The 24,503-nt window shown below is 44.9% G+C and overlaps 1 protein-coding gene across 1 annotated transcript in view; it reads left to right on the forward strand.

Moving 5' to 3' along the window:
* The window catches only part of erf (Ets2 repressor factor), a 39,715-nt gene extending 17,855 nt beyond the window's left edge, over positions 1-21,860 (forward strand). Inside the window, exons 2-5 of the mRNA XM_083782142.1 lie at positions 6,880-7,114; positions 12,412-12,524; positions 15,550-16,436; positions 16,582-21,860. Of these exons, the coding sequence (XP_083638268.1) occupies positions 6,880-7,114; positions 12,412-12,524; positions 15,550-16,436; positions 16,582-17,265 (1,919 nt within the window). The 3' untranslated portion in view covers positions 17,266-21,860. The remainder of the gene's footprint in view (positions 1-6,879; positions 7,115-12,411; positions 12,525-15,549; positions 16,437-16,581) is intronic.
* The last annotated feature ends 2,643 nt before the right edge of the window (positions 21,861-24,503 follow it).

Raw genomic sequence — 24,503 nt, forward strand, 5'->3', positions numbered from 1 at the left:
AGTTATGTCATTTTTCACTACCCTCGTTTTAGGATATAATAACATTGTAATAATGTAAGGAAATGGTTAATCTGGAATTCTCCTTAAGTCAACACTTATCCAGAATTGCTCAATTGCATTTTGGCCATTTGGGCTCTTGTATAGTGTGACTGACTGACTGAGCCGTTGAAGTGCTTCAGTTTGTTGTCTTATAAGTTAGGCAGGATAGATACATTGTGGCCACGGCACTTGTAACTTTTTCCGACGGTGTCTCTGGTGTCTCTACCAACCATGCAACCTCACCGCCTTTTAGCCTGGTGAGGTACATTTCTCACCCTCTCTCTCCCTACCCTCTGCACCGTTAGACCCACAGACAGGCAGACACTGCTCGACCTTTTCCATCCGCTAAATATAGACCAACAAAGAATTGGAGGAAGGGAGGGAAATATAAATGGGGAGGTATGGAGAGAACATGGCGTGAAAAACTCAAATTGGGGAAGAGTTTTTTTTGGTGGGGGGCTGTAAGTAGGGGACCGTAGGCAGCTGAGACAATGGCCTCCTGTTAACGATAGCTATCGGTTGTTAACGACGGCGTTCTAAAGTAATGTGACGTCAGAATGGGGGGGCACTAATAAAAGCAAGCCTGTAGAAAGGAGTTGAAAATAGCCTCTGGCCCTCTGCCATGTTCGGTCACCGCTTTTACTAAAACCTGTGTTTCTTTTGGAAGGAGAATACAGGTGGCTCAGCCTGTAGCTCTGTAGGCTAATGGTAAATGAGTTTTCTGGCCTGTAATGGTCTGTAAATGAGACGGAGCTCAGCTAACGTGTCAATCAGAGTGGACTATTCTTCCAGTCTGTGGTAGAAATGGCTAAATGACCTCTGGGGGTCATTTGTCTTGCAGAGTTTTTCCTCGTGTAAGTCCAAGATCAGGCCACAAGCAGCCATCATCTAGGGGAAAAATAACTTTGGAAAATGAAATACTTTTCATTTACTGTGGGAGTGTATACATATGTGTATGTTTTAGAACTTACATTTTTAAATACTGGAAGTCAATGGAGGTTGGATTGTAATTGGGGGCCAAGCCCAAAGGGGTGAAGGCCCCTATTGTTTTTCTACCGTCTTTTCTTCTTCCATCACTTTTTGGAGTTCTGACAGTTGGCCTGGTTAACCACTCCCCCTTGAAATTACATTTCCATATTTGTGAGGAAGAGACTGGACCCTGTTAATACAGTGTTGACGGACAACCTTTATGGCTGGGCCCGTCTTATCGCTGCTTGCAGCTATATTTTTGAGGGGCACAAGCCCCTCCTATGTACAGCATTGTTTTGCTACCACCACCTATGACTAGTTTTGAGTGTTTGTGTAAACACACATTTTGGGGAAATTCTTTCGCTTGTATCCGTGTCCTAATGGGACACCATGAAATGAAAAATCTGATCCCCTGCTTCCTTTAGTCACAGGAATCATTACAACTGTTGAACATCCATTTCGGCTCCCGCTGCACTTTTCCTGTTCATCTTTTCTAATCTATGCCATCACTTTCTCAGTTCAAACCGTTAATGAATGACCCTTGTCCCTCTGTTTGCCAGCGTAAATGAATGCGGTCACGATTATCAAGTTAGCCTGGTATTTTCCTCAAGCCGCTTTCATGTTCTTTTAGTCCGTCATAAGGGGACAGTGAAGGGGTGGCGGTATGATCTTATGATGAAGCCACCATCGAGCCTTTCACACATGGACAGACACTAAGGCCTTGTGTTCTCCGACAAGCCTTTTTCTTTTTTTAGCAGTCAGCACCAAACAGATGGCTGTGGGAAGCACCAGTCATAGCAACTCTTGTTGCTATGAGAACTAACGATAACCTGTATGAAGCTCAATGCTAATCTTTTGCCTAAAACATTTTTGGGATATAAACGATAACATAGATCTAGTGAGGGGCAGGAGGATCTAACGCATTAAAGCCTGTTGGCTGTTCCAGATTTAGTATACAACTAGAACAGTGCCCGTTGGGCACCGGCCTACTCGTGAATGATTGGAAATGCATGCACACCCAGTTATGCAATGTTTTACTTTTTATGGATAATTTATGTGTGTGTGTGTGTGTCTGTAATCCTTTTCTGGCCATGCAATGTCTCACTGGAAACTGGCGGTGGTGCACGCATCATTGTGATGTCAGAACACATTGTGATGTCAGAACAGTCCAGCTCCATATATGGATTATGGAGATCTAGGGGTGATCAGGTGTGATCAATTGGCTAATTTGGGCCCAGTCCAGAGCCTGGGCAGATGCTTTTGTGCTGGTTCTGGACAACCGGCTATCCGACGGACTCGACACCAGGCACTGTACTCCCTGTGGTGGAAGTCGGCGGGTCGAACGGTTTTCGAGTTATGTGCATTACAGACGGACGTACGTACACATGTACAGAGACTTGGTGCATTTGTAGATGCTAAAGATATGACATAAACAATATTCAGATGCTCTCAGACAGGGCATGATTTAACACATTAAAGCCTGCTGGCTGTAATAGTTTTAATTATTATTTAAAGGAGAATTCCATGCTAGAAGGCTTTCTTACCTTTATTTGTAGTTGTTACGTCCCCACCAGGTGTTATTTTGTGCAAAAGTGCATTGGCTATTTCCCCTAATATAAGACCTCAATGGGGTTGGGTTTTTGTGCTAATTCGCTTATTTCCATCGAAATAAGTAGCAAAGTGTGCCACTTGGGATACTATTTACATTATGAAGAGAGGATATACATACAAAAACAATTGAGCGATAGAAATAAGCGAATTAGCACAACACCCCATAGCCCCATTCAATTCAGGCCTTATGGTAGGGGAAATAGCCAATAATGCACTTTTGCACAAAATAACACCTGGACCTCTTTGGTGGGGACGTAACGACTACAAATAAAGGTAAGAAAGCCTTCTAGCATGGAATTCTCCTTTAAGGACATCCATTGTCATGTTACATCAGTTTTTCAATTAACATTTCTTCAGTTGTCTGAGTTTCTAAATCTAAATGTGGTGTTCTATATATTCTTTTGAGGTTACCCTGTCTACCTTACTTCCCAGTAAACCCACTGTTGGTCATGATGGGAGACCTGTATCCAATATCTTTGCCACAGTTGATACGTCTGCTATATAAGTCATTCCAGTCAATGTGAATATATTTAGGGAATATGCCACAGCACGTCCTCTCCACTGTAAACAAGAAGGACATGAATCCAGCCTTTAGAGAGGGGGAGAGAGAGCTCTAATATGCCACAAACATTCAGGGCCAGAAAATAAAAACCCATTCTCCCAACATTTTGTGACCGATCATATTTGTCGTGACTCAGACATTTATTCTTAGCGCTAAAAGCTTTCGTTGCTAGGAGACGCAGAGTGTCGAGAGTGGGAGCGAGAGAGGGACAGAAAGAAAAGGGAAGGAACGATGGTGGCATTGTGAAGGGGAAGAAGACTGAATCTGAACGCTGAATGACAAACGGGGTACAAGTCAGCAGGGACATGCAGTGCACACATCACATGCACGTACGCGAGCATGCACACACACACACACACACACACGTGTACACAGTGGGCATGGTTACTATTCCTGTGTTCTTTGTCTGCAGTATGTGCTTTGTGCTGCCCACGCATGAACCCACTTACCTCCTCACAAACCTATGTTGTGTTTTTGTACCTCGCATGCGCACGTACATCATGTACATAGTAACTCACCCACCGTGAAGTATTACACCACTTGTATTTTCTGTGTTTTCATCCGTAGTCATGAGTGTGTCTGTTCTTGTGTGTGTGGATTTGTAAATATCTCACGACTGTCTGTTTTTGTGTGTTAGCACTGAGACCAGAGTCTGGTCTCGAGGCCCTGTTATAACGGCCTTATTGTCTTCTGTATGAATCATAATGCTAGAGACTTATTAGTAATCTGCCTTCAAATGGCTATTATCAGCTATCCCACACAGCCCGTTGCTGTCTCTTCTCTGGCCTCTTCCCGCACACTCACAATACAAGTAGTTCAGATCGCATGTGGCAGTACTCTATCGAGATATCCACTCATTGAAATACAGATGCCAAAGGCGGAGTGGATGGACCTTAGAAGACCTTAGAATTAGTTATGCGTAATATATTGATGCAAAGCTCAGATATTGATTTCACAAAACAAACTCATATTTTGCGATATTGTTTTGAAAGTAAAATAACATGCCAAAATGCAGTCGTTTCGCCGTTTTAGTTTTGTAATGCCTTGAATGAAAAAACGGCTTTATCGCGGACAATGTGACGAGGCCGACGCCGCGACGTGTTATGATGACGTTACCGGAAATGGACCCGTGCACTGGGCTGCAAGGGCTTCTGGGGAAATTAGTTCAATGCAAGTGAACAGGGTTTTATGCTTGGATCCATCCACCATTACCGTTTGTTGTTCTTCCGCATCACGACCGTGTAATTTTTCGGCAAGGCCACAAACCATGGGACTATGTTCATGTTCAGGGGGATTTTCATGGATCAAAGGCATAAATACTTCGGCGTATGCTCCAAAGGTAATTAAGCAATACCGGCAGTGACCGTGGCATGTTATATTAGGCTATAACGCACGGAATGTGTTAATTAGATTTAGCAAGTTACTCTGGGCCTAATCACCGGGATCAGAGTTAAACCCCCGTTTTTAGAAGACTTGTATCTGTATGAATAACTGAAGCATCAGATAACCTTTTTCCCTCAAAGTGGATTTGTGTTTTGAAATTTAACCTTTTATAGTTACTTGTTAGGTTTTTCAAATCCCCAGAACTGGGAAAATCATGGCGCTACCATCGCTAGGCCCTTGAGCAAGGCACTATGTGCCGCACAGTTGCTCAGTGGTCCGCTATGCCCGCATGCCTTTTACACCTAAATAAGAAGTTTAAAAGGGAGAGTTGCAGGTTGACTGGCCTACAGCTGTTTGATTTTCAAGTGCATCTTGCCCAGCTCAGCTTTTTAGGGAGCTGATTTGGGACTTTTAACACAAAACAAGTCGCACTAGTTCACTGTTTTTACTTCAACACAGGACCATGGCTACATGGATCCGTGATGGGCCGGGATGTTGGTTGAACTTCGTTTTAGAAGGTGGATCACAGCAGAAACGGTCCCAATTACTTGCTCGCTTGTGGCTGGAATGCTACCGGTTTGGACCCCCAGACAGCCAGAAAAAAAATCTCTCTGGGGGAGCAACACTTACCCCTCTTTCAAATAATACTGACTGTTTCATTGCCCTTGAGCAAGGCACTTGCCTCCCAACAGCTCCAGTGTAGCTGCTCAGTGGCCAACATTATTAGACTGGTTGTACTGGGCACTGTGGGCAGGACGTTGCTGAACAATTATTTGTGCTAAGCAAACTTACCCTGGATAAGAGATGTTTTAAGAATGAACTGTCATTTGTATCCATAAACTGATGCATGGCTGCCGCTGCACTGAGCTTTGTTTTTTTCATTCATTCTGGGATCCGGCCGGTATAAAATGTCAACCATGTATGTATTTGTCACTGCAGGTTAGGTCACTGGTCGCATACACCACTTGACAATAGGAGTCCTTGACTATGTGACATATGACATATGATAGAGTTTTTGTCCAGGTGCTGGAAATCCTTGCTGATAAATTGGAATACAAGGGAATACACTTGATGTAGGACAAGCGATTATTCAAATCGGTGTGACACAGATGATTCAAATCATAGACATATGTTCAGAGGTCATAGCCAATCTCTGGATAGTACTTCTCTGACTGAAAGTGTAAGGTGATGGAAAAACTTGGATGCACATCAGTCCTCTATACAGTAGTATGACCTTTTAGTACCTCTCCAAACCCTGCCAGGTCAAAACAGTCACAGCTACTACAGTGATGTAGTATTAAAGCCTTCAACACATCGCCCTATGGCCCCTATCGTTGTTTACAGTTCACTGTGGCTGTCATATAGATATGGCCGTTCTTTGTTTCACTGTGGGAAACCGATTGTAGCACTGGTATTTAGTCTATATATTGTGCGTCTTTATTATAAATACACACACACACACACACACACACTGTATTGTTGCAGCATGCCCATATGTTTCCCACTCTCAGCATTCTCAGCCTTACTGCCAAAGCACATCTGGTCCTAATGAGTGTGTGTGTACACATGCGTGCGTTTTCAGCTTTGTGTTGAAATGGTGTTGAGTCTTTTACTGCAAGCCACAGCTTTACTGTGTGTGTGTGTGTGTGTGTGTGTGTGTGTGTGTGTGTGTGTGTGTGTGTGTGTGTGTGTGAGATAGCCATTGTGTTTATACATAGGTTGTGTGTACTGTGCAGAAACTCACCTAAATACAGTCAGGTTCTCACACTGGCTGTACATAGGCTATGTTCCCTACTGTGTGAATGTTTATATCATTTCTGTGTCATAAAAGCTCAGCTATATTTTGTCTTGAAGAGTTTCAAGGCCTGTTGAGCTATCAGCTCTATTAGCATTGATTCCCCAGCTTTGATAACGATAGCCCAGCTTTGATTTGACTGCGGAGCTCTGAGAAGACTTTTAGCCCTATATGCTCACACTATCATCTCCCCGAACCCCCACTCACTCAACAGACTCTCCCACAGCCTTCAGTCTCCAGTCTCTGCTTTCTCGCCCCAACTCTAACCGATTTACAATTTAGGCATTTAGCAGACGCTCTTAATCCAGAGCGATTTACAAATGCATAGAAACCGATGAAACCATGAACTGTTCCTCCTGTGGTATTACATTAGCGTCACCTGAGAATATGAATACATTTATAAAAGCATTAAAAAATGTCCTGATTATTCCACTTTGGACTGTTCCCTATCCTCAAATTCACCTGACAACCACCCTTGTTCACTGAATCTCTCTCTCTCTCTCTCTTCCTTCTGCCCTAGGGTTCGCCTTTCCAGATTGGGCCTATAAACCAGAGTCAAGCCCTGGTTCGAGGCAGATCCAGCTGTGGCACTTCATCCTGGAGTTGTTGCGGAAGGAGGAGTACCACGATGTCATCGCCTGGCAGGGCGACTACGGCGAGTTCGTCATCAAGGACCCGGATGAGGTGGCCCGTCTGTGGGGCGCCAGGAAGTGCAAACCCCAGATGAACTACGACAAGCTCAGCCGCGCGCTAAGGTGAGAGGGTCCCTATCATGTCTCAGATTAACAGGGTCAAATGTTTGCATGTCATACTTTATAAACATCAGGTTGTATTGTCTGTCTGTCAGTGAAATCTGATCTTCTTGTTATCAGTTCAGAGTTTCTCTGGTCATTTATTTTGCATAGTTTCCCGCCATTTGTGTTTTTGATTTGTACAATGGCAGCCTGAAGCAGCTGCTGTAGCCTACTACATGCAGGTTGTACAACAAACGCACTGTGTGGCCCTGACGTTGACTGACACTATAACTGCACTTAAACCCATGTGTCCTAAAACCTCAGGCTGTGCCATCATGGTTAAATTACATCACTTGTGCTTCTAGGCGAGAATGAAGGAGAGAACGGAGCACAGGTGAAAGAAAGATGGAAGGATTATTTTTAATGCCATTCATTCCATTCTTGTAACTTCACACAAACTTGCTATTTGATCTCCCATTTCACTCCCCTCTTTTGATCCGATCTGTTCTGTCAGTTTTTAGCCTTTGTCATGTTCCTTTCTCGACGGTCTCAACTTATACCTGCATCTTTTGGGCATGTATTGAACGTGTAACAATTGGATCAATCACAGTGAGCTCAGCTGACTCAACGTGAGGGAGATATGAGAGATGGAGCATTTGTCAGGAAATGACTGATGGACTGACAACGAGGGTTGAACAGGTGCTTTCAATGTAGCATGACAACATGGAAAGGTTCCGTTCAAATACATACAGTAAGATGAGGTCAGACAGGCAGCATGAATGTGGCTGCCAGTAAAATCCAGAAAGTCACCGGGGGGAGGGGGGAGAGAGAGAGAAAGCACATGTAAAACTCAGTTCAAATATAATACAACATTGTCATCTGTGCGTTTGAGTTGAATAATTGGACAAGAAAAGTGTGTATGTGAGAGAGATTGATTGAGAAGAATAAGCTCTCTTTTAGAAAGTTGGATGTGTGGATTGTTGCAAGGCATGACATTAACCACAAATCAGTGGGCCATTCAGGTAAAAGAAGGGGGGGGGGTGAGTTTGACAGGGCATCAGGAAGCATAAACCACATCAATTGCGATAAGGGTAGCAGGGCAAAAAAGATAAGACAAGATAAGGGGTCTGTGTGTGTGTGTGTGTGCGTTCATGCATTTGTGGTTTGTACTTTGTAGCAAAGGCAAGAACTTTAAACGCAAAGGTAAAGGAGAGGAAACGATGCGTGTGTGCGTGCCGTTGACAAGGTGGGACCTGGAAGAGTTGAACTTCGAATGAACTATGATAAACTACAAATTGCCTAGGTAAAGGACATGGGGTGTATGTGTGAGCGTGCATATTTTATTTGTCGGAACTAGGAAGTTTGAACCTCCGATGAACCGGGATGAGTGTGTGTGTGTGTGTGTGTGTGTGTGTGTGTCTGTCCAACACTCAGCCTTAGATCAGCTGGAAACAGAAGAAGTAGACTGCAGGATAGAGTGATAGAGCCATGGATTGAGTTGAGATAGGTGTGTGGGTATGTGCGCGGTATCAGAAATATCCGTGTTTTAACCTATTTTTTTCGTGCACGGGTCCAGTACACACAGTGCAGCTGTCAGTAACAGAAAAGAGGGAGTGTACCGTCACGCCACTTTGTCTTATTGAATAGAAGTCTGTTTCATCACTTTTTCCACATCAGTGTTTTTTGTTTTTTTTACACAGTCCCCAAATGGGAAATTAGATTCACAGCAAAGGCAATACCAAGGCGCACTTGCTCTTAACAGACTAAAAAGGCAATCAATAAAACGGACACAACAACACAAGAAGAACAGAGTGCAGGCGAATGAAGTGAGGAAAGCTCTTCTCCCTCTCCACTGTACAGGATCTAATAAAACACAAATCCTAATTCAACGAAGGGAGATGAAAGTACGAAGAGTAAAAAGAGATGACGTTTTCTTTCTTTTTCATGACTTGTGTGTGTCTCACCGAACCTCTGCTAGTGAGACAGCTAAAATAGACGTATGCACAGTCGCACACACACACACACGGGCACACCACCATATCCCTCTGTGCAGCACATGTGGGATACTGATTTTCACTCCCTGTCTGTTTTCTTATCATCTTTGTACAAAGAAACACAGACACACACAGTGACTCCTCGGTGTAAGCCCCCTCTGTCGTAGATTGGTGTGGGTTATAGCTCACTTTGGTGATGACTTGTTACACTGCCTAATCAATGCGCGTGCACACACACACAGAACACTTGCTATAGGTCAATCTTCCTCCATTCCATCTGTGTCTTGTTCTGTAAATTTATCAATACCGCAATTGATTTAATGTTAACCTAAAGGAACTAAAGGAACATCATTTCAAACGGACCCGCAGCTGCAGTTAAACATGGCTTCAAACTCCCTATACGAATGAAGCTCTTAATTAATTCTGAAATCACAGAGCAAAAGCCTTACACCCCTTAATTGTTAAGTTGATTCATATTGCACACACTTTGAAGTGTGTGTGTGTGAGAGAGAAATGAGCTGTGGTATAATATATACTGTACAGTAGAAGTCCTTTCTACTTTTATTTGAAGTGAGTTCAAATGCTCTTCAAAGACCCAGAGCAAGCTTGAGCCCGTATGCGAGTCTGGGTCTGTGATACTGATGTAGTTCTGTGTGCGCATTTCTTGGCGTCTTGCCCACTGTGTGTGAATGATGTATGTCTGCATACTGTACGGGTGCCTGACTGTATATTATTTTGTCTACGTTTGTGTGGGCATGTATTATACCTATAAAAGCCTTTTGCACACCTACAGGCAACAGATGTGTAGGAGAGGGACAACTAAGTGCCCGGCGTCATGAAAAAGAAAAAACACCCGCTCACTGTCTTCAAATGCAGTAGTGAAAAGCTTTAATAAAGGGAAACTGCAACGTTTTGGCCTATGCGGCCTTCATCACGCTAAGTCCGATGAAGGCCGCATAGGCCGAAACGTTGCTGTGGCCGCTGAAGGCCTTCAATGTGGCCTTCATCACGCTAAGCCTGATGAAGGCAGCATAGGCCGAAACGTTGCCGTTTCCCTTAAAGGTTTTCACTGCATTTGAAGACGGTGTGCGGGTGATTTTCCTTTTTCATGTATTTCGGCCTTGTTGTGCCGAGTGTGTACACTAGCCCAATATGTGACTTCAGTCCCTACGCACATTCTGTAGCTCCGAGATGAAGTCACACCGTGAGAGCCTTTAGCGGCGTTTCAGAACTGGCGCATTGTTTCCATTAGGAACGTTTTCTGCACATCGTATCCAAAAAGTAAAGGTTCGAGAATGAGCTAAACTAATTTGACTTCAGAAGCGGATAAGAAAATCCAAGTTACGGGTTGAAACGAGTGTTTAAATCGCTTGTTTAGTCAGCCGCTTGCATGTTTTTCAAGGAAGTTGTGTGCATTAGCGCCTCCCCTGGTCAAATGTTGACTGAACTGGTCAGTTGGAAAATCTAATTCCACATTCGACCAGGTGAGGCGCTAATGCTCACAACTTCCTTGAAAAACATGGAAGCGGCTGATTAAACAAGTGATTTAAATACTCGCAGGAAATGGGGGAGAGAGATTGGGGGGGGGGGGGGGGGTGACATGCAGTAAAGGCCGTCTGGTTTGGGAGTTGCCACTGCCAGATTTGGACTACAGGCCAAGGTGACTGGACCGCTGAGCCACGGCACAGGCCACTTCTAAAGTAAAAATTTGTTTAGCTCATCGGACCATTACTTTTTGAAAACTATGTGCAGAAAAGGGTAAGCAACGAAACCATGCGCCGGTTCTGAAACAGGGCTGAAGGCTCTCACAGTGTGAATTCATCTCGGAGCTACAGAATGAGCGTAGGGACTGAAGTCACATATGGGGCTGGTGTACATGTGAGTGAGTGAGTAATCATCTCTCTTACAGCAGCAGGTGGGCTTTGAGGGTAGAGAGGTCCTTCACTTACTGAGTCACACACGGCTAAAAGAACTTCCTGTTCAGCCAGTCAAAACTACTTTACTCTGTTCTGCCGTATACCGCACTCTATTCACACCGACCAAAGCAGTGTACGATGAATGGAGAGCACCGCTTTCATCTCCACAAGAGAGAGCCGGGTGCTTCAAGCCTCAATGCAAGCAGTCGTATGACAAACCTAATTAGGGATTTATCCCATTAAGACCTGAGTGCCTTCAAAATCAGTAGAATCTTCAGTTGGAGATTTTTCCGAACATCTTCCAAAAAGCAGATGTACAAGCTCGCACCGCGGCACAAAGTGATGCGCTGCGAGCTTGTATAGCTGCTATTTTTGAATGGCCAATGCTAAAATCTGCTTTCCCGGTTTTAATGGGTTATGCTATTAGTCAGATGTGCCATTTTGCTGATTGTGAGTGACCTACTCTTCCTGCCTCTGGACCACTTAGTATATTCTATCATTTGAGATGACTAAGTCTGATTCATACTTCCTCGTACGACAGTGCCACCTTGCCAACAAACATAACGGATTTAGAAGCTCACAGCATGCTGCCTCTGCAACGTGTTGTGAACTCATAAATCTGATATTCTTGGCCCTTGACACTGTCGTACGGTGGAATATAGATTAGGCATGAGGCGCTTTTCGCAATGGAGGCGGCTAGCCATTAACACTAATTATCAGAGAATTATAAGAGGTTATGTGACATTACCGCACCAATGAGGTTTGAATTATTCATACCACAGTTTTACTGAGTCGTTTACTCATCCCATTGCTTTCCTGTTTTCTCCTTGTTTTAACATTCTGTCTCGTCCCTTTCTCTTTCTTTCCTCTTCATTTTTTATTCCGTTTTCAGGACCTCTGTTGCTCGTTTACACTTCAACTGTACCACTTTACTGCATCACTAAATCATCCACTCCGTCTCTTCATGTCTCTCCTGTCACGCTACTCTGCGTATTATCTAATAAAAACAAACGCTAAACAAATAACATCCAAATGACTTACAAGACAATTAAAGACACATGGGCTCTGCTAAGTTTTCTATTTCATCTTGAAAATGTGTCAATGACTCCACATGGCGTTTTGTACTTTCTGATGCTTTACAGTATGTGAACCTAAGGGACTTAAAAAGGGTCTTATTGGGGCCTCCTAACCACAACATAATGTATTAATCTTGACTATTAAAAGCTATTCATATTCCAAAAGATATGAAGATTAGCCTTGTTTAGCATTCAACCTACAATTCGATCTACAATGTGTATTGCTTCGCCTCAAGGAATTCTGAATAAAGCCAAGTTAAAACCTATAAACAGCTGTTGACTAGGTTGACCGCTGTCTACTGTATATTATATGTGGTTTCATTTTCTTTTAGATATTACTACAACAAGAGGATCCTGCATAAGACCAAAGGGAAGAGGTTTACATACAAATTCAACTTCAACAAACTGGTCCTGGTCAACTACCCATTCATTGACATGGGAACTGGTATGTAAACATGCACACATGACACAGCTGTACAGTTATCCATGGTTTATACTTGGCTATGTGCTCTGAATATTACGCAATCTACAACCTCACACAGCATTATTCTAAATCATGTGTCCTCTCCACACACTGAGTCAGTGACTGACCTATACACATCAATAGTCGTATACACACATGGATGCATTGCACACACAGGAGGTAGATGGGCTCCCTGCTGAACAGGGGCTCTGGCCAAACTGTAGCAGACACTAGGGCAGCTAAAAGGATTGCCTCCCTGCCCTGCTTCCCACCCACAAATATGTCCAATTGCACTTCTGTCCATGTCTGAGCATGTGTCCAAGCTGTATGCACAGTAGAGCGACCGAGCCCTGGTCTCCACAGTGGTGGGCAGGAAGATTTACGCCACCTGTATGCCCCTGTTCTGTAGCGTTTGACTTTGGACAAATGTACTCTTCAACTGTTGAGACATGCAATTCAAACAAAAGGTATTTTTGATAAAGCTATTGTACTCTTCATTTGTTTAATGACAATATATATCCATCGTAATGGAGAGTTTGATATATTGGCCAGCACCAGTGCCACGTTGCTGCTTATTCCCCCCCCCACCTCGTATTTTCCCTCCTCTGAAGTATTATGGTCCCAGTCCTGGCCACCCAGTATAAACAGAGGCCATATGGAGCAATGGATACTGGGTGACATAAGTGCAGCATGAAGATTTTATTATAGGCACCCTGTGATGTGGCTCCCAGTCTGACATGTTGTGATATGATGGTTACACACAGACTCGCACGTGCACGCCACCCTGTGCTGAAACACATAAACGCAGCCACAATTTCTTTTCTGGCCTGCACACGCAGTCTCACACACGCAAATATCATGTGTGAGGACGACCAACATTTTTACATGCAGAGCTGCTACATATGCACAAACAGCTTCACACTCACACACGTACGCTCAGTGTTACTGGAAAATACGGGGCAACCCAACCCATGTTTGTGATGGCAGCCAAAATGACTTTCCAATATTTAATCCTGGCACGTGTTCGGACGCCAAGAATTTATCACAGTGCCACAGTCTCTCTGGCAGGAGTAAGGAGAAGACGCAGACAGAGAAAGCATGAAGGAGCAAAAAAAAGAGGGATGAAGATGCATGGAAGCAGAATAAAGAAAAAACGAGGGAAAGACATGGAGAGAAACTGAGAAGGGAACACATAGCTTACGGTGACCTGAGAGCGTCACGCTTGCTTGACTCGATGCTTCACGCTTGTGGTCATGTAGATGCTCTTCATGGGTGTGGTCATGTAGATGCGCTTCATGGGTGTGGTCATGTAGATGCTCTTCATGGGTGTGGTCATGTAGATGCGCTTCATGGGTGTGGTCATGTAGATGCGCTTCATGGGTGTGGTCATGTAGATGCTCTTCATGGGTGTGGTCATGTAGATGCTCTTCATGGGTGTGGTCACGTAGATGCTCTTCATGGGTGTGGTCATGTAGATGCTCTTCATGGGTGTGGTCACGTAGATGCTCTTCATGGGTGTGGTCATGTAGATGCGCTTCATGGGTGTGGTCACGTAGATGCTCTTCATGGGTGTGGTCATGTAGATGCTCTTCATGGGTGTGGTCATGTAGATGCTCTTCATGGGTGTGGTCACGTAGATGCTCTTCATGGGTGTGGTCACGTAGATGCTCTTCATGGGTGTGGTCACGTAGATGCTCTTCATGGGTGTGGTCACGTAGATGCTCTTCATGGGTGTGGTCATGTAGATGCTCTTCATGGGTGTGGTCACGTAGATGCTCTTCATGGGTGTGGTCACGTAGATGCTCTTCATGGGTGTGGTCACGTAGATGCTCTTCATGGGTGTGGTCATGTAGATGCTCTTCATGGGTGTGGTCACGTAGATGCTCTTCATGGGTGTGGTCACGTAGATGCTCTTCATGGGTGTGGTCATGTAGATGCTCTTCATGGGTGTGGTCACGTAGATGCTCTTCATGGGTGTGGTCATGGACATGCTCTTCATGGGTGTGGTCATGGAGATGCTCTTCATGGGTGTGTCCATCGTGGGTTTGACACATTTTGAGCTTGTCGATCTGCTACTTTAGCTGTTTGTTTTTTTTAATCAGAAAAGTAACAGTTATGGATACATGAGGTTTTCCACTCAATAGCGGCAATATGCAATTTAGTCGTAAAAAGACAACAATAATCTATTTTATCTTAGTTATATTAATTATTTGATATCTATATTAGTGAATGCATTCAGCAGTCAGGTTAAACTGTCCACCTCTAAAGTGGTGTCGACTCGACATTGACAAAAAATGGTTGCTACATGGTTATTGGCTGTCGCCTGGCAAGTATGCTTCTCATTTGCATGAAGTTGAGCAGAACCGTAATATTTGGTGCACCTCTTCAACGCTTCCCCGCCAGCTAAGAGCCGTTGAGATGGTGATGAAGTATGAGTGAATTGTTGGGGAAACAGCCGAAACACATTGAAAAACAAGTAACAGTCACTTCGGACTACGATAGACGCTAGGAAATGTACAATTTTCATGGACATTTAGCTACCGTCTCTGCAAATGATCATAGCCGATACAGTATACTGTTGCTCACGGCACGTCTTCCTTCTACCGTTTGCTGTGTGTTGTAGGGGCTCGCTACTGCCCCTGAATTAGACTACATCAAGCTAAGATCTGGAGTTAATGCGAACGGATGCAACAGACAAACTTGCCTTTATCTCGTCTCCCCCTCTACTCGCTGCAGGCCTAGAGAGCGGAGATATGGCAAGCATAAACGAGGCTTTAGTGTGTCCCAGAGTTGTTTTCTGTACGTCACTGACTCAGTTTAATGTTTGTGACACATGGGTACACACTTGCACCTTCACCTAGCCTTTTCCTCAATTTCAGGGTCTTTATATGTTCTTGATTCCTGATTTCACTCTCTACTTTCTTTTATATATGCAATAATTCCCGTTCAAAATCGTGTCCCTAACCCTCCTTCGTCCCCAACTAATTTCTTTCTTTCTCTCTTGCAGGTCGTGGCGTCCCCCAGAGTGCCCCTCCTGTACCCAGTGGAGGCACCCACTTCCGCTTCCCGCCCTCCACTCCGTCCGATGTGCTGTCCCCCAACGAGGACCTGCGCAGCCCGGGCATGTTCAGCAGCGTGGCCCGCCGCATGGCACGCGGTTCTGTCAGCGACTGCAGCGACGGCACCTCCACCAACTCCGAGCTGGAGGAGGCCGTGGGGGCAGATGATCGAGGCCTAGGGGGCGCAGAGAGAGCCTACAGGAGCCTGATCCATCCCCGCCTCACTCATGACTCTCTGTTCAGGGTCTACGGAGGGGCACCCAACCTCCCGAGGCCAGCCCCTAGGGTCCACAGCGAGTCCCTGGGGTCCCCGTTCCCCGTCTCCCCACTGCCGGGCCCCGGAGGCCTTCTGGCTCCCAATCTGTCCCCGGCCCTCTCCATGACCCCCAGCTCTCACCTGCCCTACACCCCATCCCCGTCTCTCTCCTCCCCCATGCTGGGCTCCCACTTCTCCTTCAACCAGGAGGACATGAAGCGCTACCTGCAGGCGCACCACCAGTCCGTCTACAATTATCACCTCAGTCCTCGTGCCTTCTTCCACTACCCCAATATTATCGTCCCTCAGCCCCACCGCCCCGCCCCAGAGAAGCCGGCCGCCCATCACCTTCATGGCCCGCCCCTGCCACTCCCCCATTCGCTGAGCCGGGAGCCGCAGCCGGGAGGAGGGGGGGAGGAGGGGCTAGCGCAGCAGCACCCGTCACCGTTCAAGTTCAAGCTGCAGCCGCCACCCCTGGGCCGCAAGCAGAGGGATGGAGGAAGTACATCTCTAGGCTCCTCTTCCTCCAGCCAGTCCTCTGCCTACTCTGGTTCTGCTGTGGGACCCCCTAAGATCAAGGTAAGATCAATGGAAGATGCAGAAGTCGTGACATTTTTCCGGTTAGTGCGTAAATCAATTGCGTGCAGTCTCTATTAAAAATAATGTTTTAAGCAAAAGCTTAAATGGAGCTAATTTTATTTTCTAAATGCTTGTATGACCCCAGGTGGAGCCGATCTCTGACATCGATTCAGAGGACGACGTGGAGGTGACGGACATCAGCGAGGACGAGGACCTTCGTCACCACGACAACGACGAGGACGATGAAGGCGACGTCTTCACCCATTCCTCTCACCACCTCCACCCCCACCACCACCGCCGCCTCCTCCTCCACCATCATCATCCTCACCACCACCAGACCAACGGCGCTGCGCCTCTTCCTCCTGCTCCTCACCACCCCCACCCTGCTCTCCCACTGCGGCAACCTCACATCAACTCTGAGGACCTGGAGGAGGACGAAGACGTGTTCAAGACACCCGCCACCCCGACCCTGGTCGGCGTCCCGGCATTCCCTCTTGCCAGCCTGAAGAGCGAGCCCAGTCCGGGTCCAGGGTCATCTCCCATCAGCCCCTGCATCCCGCTCAAGCTGCGCTTCAAACGCCGCTGGAGTGAAGACCAAAAGATGGAGGCTGAGGGAGAGAGGGACGAGGCAGAGGACAAGAAGGTCCGGGCAGAGAAACAGGAGGAAGAGGGCATTGAGAGGAGGAGAGGAGGAGAGGTGGAGAACGGAGGAAGAGGGGGAGCTGTCACCTTAGGGGTGGTGTTGCCACCTCCACCCACCCAGCGCAGAGCAAGCTCAGAGCTGCAGAGAGCTACGGCACAACTCTCTCTGGAAAACACAGGGTGCTGAGACAGACACACACACGCACACACACCAGGGTTCTCTACTTGCATACAAACACAGCTCTGGAATTGTTCTCGACACACTCGCTAAACATAAGACACACAAGTACACACATGCACGCGCACACAGATTTTTTGAGAAAAACAAAGTGCCTATGTTGCCTCACAGGTTGAGAGGTGAGACATATTGCCTTTTTCTTTCTTTCTTTTTTAACCAAGACACCTTATTCAACTTAAACACAGCAGGCAGAATAGAATGGCTGCAGATGTAAACACTAGTATGAAATAAGTGAACCATACCTAGCCTATTTAATGACTTATATTTTTAATCCCTTCGTGTCTAAGGCACTTAGACATTGCCCACTGCCTTTCCAATGTCTCTTAGCCCTCTTAGTCCCAGCCATGCCAGTCATTCCACAGAAGGTAGTCTGTCAGGGATGCCTTTTGGGCTCTATCATCACTATTATCGGAAATGTTCTCAGTGGACGTACTTTGGTTGCTAGCTTGGTAAATGTGCACCATATTTCATATCTAGCCGGTGTGGATTTGTCAATCATCCCATCCCAAAGTGCAAGCCTTGTTCATATCGTCTTTCAATCCAGACGGATATATTACAAGTGTATTAAGTAATCGAAATTAAATGTAATGAATTGCTGACCCTTTATGATTCAGTTGACCTCAACACAAACACACACATACACACACACACACGCGCGCATGCAAACAGACCTTAATGTTACTTAAAGTAAAACGCAGAGGTTTCGTTGTCACAACCACCACCAGTCATTTACAAGTTGAATGATCAAAGTGGAACCTTGGACAAACTGATCTTGTGGACTGGGGAGTGAAGGAACTCTTCAGTTCTGGCCTTTTTATGAGTGAACAACTTAAGAGACATTCACGGGGTTGAGGGGAGTGAGCTCTCTGTCAACTAGGCATTCTTGATAGTCCTTTCCTCTGCCCATAGCCCACAATGTACAATTCTGACTGACCTATACATCTGCAGATGTGCATGAACTGAACAGATTCAGGAGTCAAGATGGCGTTGCAAATGAGGGATTTGCAAAGGTCTTCACTTTGATGTCCTCCTGTGGCCCATACCGATCTCTCTATTACCGATTGCCACATTGAACACTTGCCATGGTGGCAGCACGAGCATGGCCATTGAGTGATCCCAATGTACACTTGAACCAAACCCTTGAAAAGATGTCCGTCAGGCCTTAATATATTTTATGGAACAGTTGCGCCGCCGGAATCTTTCAGACTTCATTGGTCTCTTCTGCCGTGGCACAAAGTCGTCTTGTAGTTAATGGACATCAATTTTAAACTGGACCCAAAGTTTGATGTGAAACATCAGGTCCTTGAGAGGCACGTCTCGGAGTACACCACTCAGATGTGTGTGCTCTCTTGTTATCAGTGACTTGGTACAATCTTTGAAAAAGAGGGAGCAGGCTGAGGCGACTGGCAGTGTGCTCTTGCGTACAATACCTTTTATTTTGCTCCCCACTGTTGTACAGACTTGTATTCCTTCCATCTAAGGACACTAGTGCCTCTTAAGGAGCGTGGACAGTATTTTTGGATGCTGATTTTTAAGGGCATTTGCCGTGATCTGAGGGGTTTTTAATTATTTTCTTTATTTTATCTGTTTTGGTTGAGATGATAGCCGTATCTAACATGTTTATATGATGTTATGAGGACAGGGACTCGACCATTCTGAGATGATTTGTCTGCGGAGAGCAGGAACCATGATATGAATGTGGAGCCTCAAGGCTAACTCAGGCGAACCTTCGAGTAAGATGTTAAACCACAAGACCATTTTATCAGTGAGAGTAAGAAATATTGCCCCTTTTTAACGAACAAAGAATTCCATATAAGATTGTGCCTTTTTTAAGATATATTTTCAGTGACTACCTACTCCCGCCAAGCTAAGGTTTTAACAATGCAGACAGACGCACACACTGACTGTACCACCTTGCCTTCTTTTTTATAAAAGAGACATACAAGTAAAAAATACATATATATTTTATTGAAATATATATTGAAAACAAATGTTATATTTCAGTACGGTAATTTGATACAAATCAGGAAAAGCCTACTATTTTTAATGGCTAAGGTATATATTGTTAAGGCATATATTATCCGTATGATGCAGCCTCTGCCTTCTCCCAGCCACCAAATTCAGATATGTAGTTTTTTGTTGTTGTATAATAATAATGCAGGTATTGTGTGTATTCAGGGGAAGGAGGACGGGGCGAGTTCAGGACAAATGATTGACAGTGTACTCTGCAAACATGTAACCAAATGTGGGTTGAGTATTATGTACAAATAACGTTTTCATTTTTTTTGTTTTTACTACACTGCGGCATAACATGTGGGTTGGGTCTAAACCACATCAGTGCTATTCTCATCGTGTCAGGTAGGCAAGCCAGCCACGGAAAAGCATGTAGAATTTACATTTGCATAATTTACTGTGGTCCCCCCCGTCCCCCCCCAAACATTCTCAATGCGTCGTCCCTTTTCACTACCCTCCAAACCCACCTGGGCCTCCCAAGTAGTTAAAAAAATGCTAAGAAATGTTTGCACAAGCTATTCCCACTAGGCTCTGTATAAAAGACGGAGACTGAGGCTTTGAGCTCATAATGGGGACCTGGTAATGGGCTTGTTGTTCCTGGAACGCCCCAGGCTGTAGATGGACTGCACACAGACATTAAGCAGGTGTCCATCTGTGTCACAACCTCTTCCCCTCAATGGGGGAGAGAAGGAAAAAAAAGCAGGGCGACTTGGAGGCTCTTAGGACTACTGTTAAGGACATGTGGAGTTTACTTTTAAGCTTGGACTGACTGTTCTCTCAAGCAGCTTTGTGAACTTTTGTGTTCATGGGGATCGGTCTGAAGAGGACCTACCCATAATATGTACAGACAAGCAAAGAAAACGCACTGACATGCTATATGGTTAGGGAGTGAGTTAAGGAACATGACTTCACACATACGACATCAGACACCCCCGCTTGTGTAGACGGCGTAACCATAGAAACCACACGCGCGCACACAGGAAATGACGTCACACAACCTCGGAAAGGAGTGGAGAGAGAGGGGTTTCCCGTGATGTGGGTAGTCGACTCGTTGCGAGTGGTGAAACACCCTTCTTTAACAAACAGAATATACACACAAAGCCACTGAACATAGCTCCGAGAAGCATGGTCAAATAAGGTTTTGGCTGGAGTGGTTTAGTTGTTTTCCTGAACAGACTTAGGTCAAATGGTATCGGCTGATAGTCCAGAGCATTTGGAAAAAGCTTAAATTTCCATGTGTGCAGTCAGTTTCATGTGGTGACATCCAGTGGGCATTAAAGTGCTCTTTAAGATAAAAAATATACAATGTCTTCAGGCTCTCTATCCTGAGTAATGAACTGAAATCCGGTTTGAGATTTATTTTATTCCTTCCGATTGAGTAGAGCTTGCCCTGCTCAAGAGTGCCAGGATAACATCATTTTGATCTAATCCCCAGCATTTTTTTTTACCTTGCGTCCCAGGTGGGTTCGGTTTGCACATACACCAGCAATAGTGATGGAAAGTTTAGACAATCACAAACAAGTATTTTAAGTGTCAATTCAGTAACAAAGTGTACTTTTCTGTATCTGAAACCATTTAAATTGTTCTTTGGCCGCAACCCCGACCCATCTGTGACACAAGGGAGAAATTCACTGTCGAATCCAATTTGACTGAGGTCCCATAACCAACTGTCGCGCCTGCACTGCCATAAGCCTCATTCATACAGTGGCTTGTCAAATATGACCGATTTTCGACACACGATGCATGCTATTGAGCAACTAGGCTTTGCTAATGGCTCTATTGAAGACGGATAGAAAATACTTAACCTTTTCCCGACATGTTAATTACTTCCCTCAGTCTCATTGCTGTTTTATTTTTTATTTTATAATTTTCTTATATATTTTCCAATATGTATTACTGTTGCTATTGTAATTATTCTATTATTAACATTAACTATTTTTTGATTAATTTTGTACCCACTTGCCTAGGGCCCACCTCTTCTCCCAAGATCATCTGGTTGTTATGAATTAGTTTTATCTCCCTCCTGTCATATAAGTTAGCTTTGCTACATCACTTCACAAGAAGCCTATTATGGTTTTCCAAAGCTCTCCGGTTAACCCGGTAACCTTGTTACCATGGAGAAAAGAAGAGGGGAGGGGGTCCATATAACCCCATCACGTTGTTGTTAAAAAAAAAAACTTTGTTCTCATTTGTATTTTTCTTTCTTGGATCTCGTGTATATATATTTTTTCCATTTTGAGGGGTGGGGATTTCTGTAAAGAAAAGGAGAAAAAAGCATTGTATTGTATTGTTTAACCGTTGTATTATTTTGAAAAATGTTCACCGTCTCCTTAGATCTCCTCCCGGTCCTCCTCGCTAGCAAACGGTCACTGTTGAGCAAGGACGGACAGAGAGGGAGAGACTGGCGCTCGTCATGTATAGGGGGAAGCATCTGTACTTCTGTTTCTCTCCTTATCTTTTCATCTTTCATTTGTAATTAAACGTGTAATCAGGGTTCATTAAAGAAACACAAAAAAACTGGTAAAAACGGACCTAGTTCTCCTGGCTTCATTTCACTGTGTCTCCTCGCTCTTTTAGTCATTCACTTATACATGTTAATTAATTAGGAAGTGAAATGAGTATGCTGCATTAGGCATGACTGTCACTAGTAATTGACTATTGCTTTATTATCTATGCTGCCTGACAAAGCCATACCAGCATCAAGTGTGTTAGAGTTTATCTCCTGGCACTATTGCTGGTACAGAAGAAGATGACGTTGAGTAGACACTTCACATGAATAATTTGTGATATGAGATGAAAACCACTAGTCATCTTTCTCAGTTACAACACCAGTTGGCTTTGTTTGGACAGTATGGAAGAATGGCTGGTGGATTCATTGTACTACACAAATGATATGGTCATCAACAGTGTATGCTGCTGGTTTAAGTACAAGGCAATGTTTTACAAGTAGAACCTGCCAGCTAATCCCACATTCGATTCATTTTCTTCAATGCAAACATTTGACCATGGTAGATATTGGGGCGGCTGTAGAGCAGGTCGTCCAATGATCAGTGGGACCCCACATTGCCTCCAATGAGTCGGTCGGTGCCTCGCATGGTAGCTTTCCACCATTGGAGTGATAAGTGAGGACGCAGGCGTTGACTGTTTGCCGCTTCACCTCCTAATGTATGAATGAATGCACTTGTAAGCATGTTGACTAAGCACTCTGTGCATCAAAATATGCTATAAAAATGCAATCCATTATTATTAGATCTTTGCTAAGTCAACACAAAATAATCAAAATCATTCCAGGAGATGGTAAGAGCAACTCCTGGTAAATTGTGTTTTGTTCAAAATGTGTCCCCCATGAGACTGAAGGACAACAGCTAAACTGTGAATCTTGGAGGTTCACATGGTGTCAGTGGTGTCATGTGTCTTGTGTTCATCTTCTCTCTCCCCTCTCCTATTCACTTACAGAGCTGTTCTCAGAGCAGAGTCTGTGTTGGATGTATCAGATTCATGACTGTCCTCTTTGGCAACACCTATTCGGTCACAAGTTCACAACTATTCCACTTCCTCCTCTCACAATGGTGAGTGCTGCCATACATACACATGGATATGAATCCATGTTTGGTGTCCTATTACCAGTGTTGGAAAGGTTACTCAAAAACGAATTAAAAAAAAGTATTACTCCCAGCCAAAAGTAACTTGTTACTTATTACTTTACATTGTTATTGCATCTTTTGTCCCCAAAAGTCACAATACCCAGTTTGTTCCAGACTGTTTAAGGCCAGCTATTCCGCATACAAGTGCGCATCGTTTCCGTATCCGCTCCGATCTAGACTAGATCAGCAGCCTGCAAATCAACTCCATCCCAACCTGGTCCATTATAATTAAACACTCGGTACCACCAAGCCTTGTGAAAATAGTAACTAGTTCCTTTTTTTTTAAATAGTAAATGTAATATTACTCAAAATGTGAAAGTCATTATATGGGATTCATCCCATATGCTGCCAGCCTGCCACCTTTTGCACGACCACCAACAGGCTAGCTGGAGGGAAGAGGTGGATGTGACGGCATCGGCACTTCAACAAAAGCTGGACGCCACCCATAAAGCTAGATGGACTAGAGTCAGTCGATTTCACCCACTCCAGCCGCAAAACGTGGCAGACCATTAACCAGCTGACTGGTAGAAAAACATCACCTCCCACATGTCCGGCGGTGACAGCAGATGCCATCTCGTCCCAGCTCCTCAAGAACGGCCGGTTCCCTGGAGCCGACAAGAACTTCGCCCGCCTGACATCGAGAGGTTTCTTCTCTCTCTAGGGCGGCTAGGCCAATGCCAACCTTTCAAGAGACTTCTCAACAGCTGAGCTCAAGAGAGGCCATCCAGCAAGCTGAAGCAAGGCAAGTCACCAGGACACGATAACATCCACCCAGAGTTTGCGATCTACCAAAGTGCAACTACATCTGCCTGGCTCTGTGCATTCTTCTCGTCGTGTTTCCGGAGGTCCAAGCTCCCCAAGACCTGGCGTCGTGCTTCTGTCATAGCCCTGCTAACAAACCTGCAGAAGACCCCAAGGCCTACAGACCCATCTCACTGCTCTGCGTCAACATTTAAGATCCTGGAGAGGATGATCCACAGGTGAACTTCATCATGGAGATGCTGTCAAACCACAGATTCATCCTGCGGACCAGCGATGGTCAGCAAAGCAGGCTGAGAAGATTGAGGAATGGCGTCCCCCAGGGCTCTGTCCTTTCCCCGATGTTGTTCAATATATACATCTACGACCTCTTTGGGCTGGATCCAGGCTAATGTTGGCTAGGGTCATCAGCTTAAAGGAGAATTCTGCAGTTGCCATTTTGTTTTACATTAAGATGTAGACACGTATCCATTCCTCACTAGAAGAAAGAAAGTCCATGCCGAGCGTTCCATACTGATTTAGCAGAATTATACCCTCCGTGCGGGTCAAACGCTAGATCTCTTCTTCAATCTCTTCCATTATTATTATTTTTGTTTTTGCAACTCTCCTAGATGATGTGAAAAGTGAAAGTCCAATTTATTTTATACCTCCAAGCAGGCAACCAACTGGTCTGAGACAAAGGTCATTCATTATCCCTGTGATTCTAGAATAATCGTGTATTGAAGCAAGTAGTGATTGAAGATGTGCGAAATGGGTACGATTCATCAGGTG

The sequence above is a fragment of the Protomyctophum parallelum genome (assembly GCF_964188405.1).
Source record: "Protomyctophum parallelum genome assembly, chromosome: 1".
Classification (NCBI taxonomy): domain Eukaryota; kingdom Metazoa; phylum Chordata; class Actinopteri; order Myctophiformes; family Myctophidae; genus Protomyctophum; species Protomyctophum parallelum.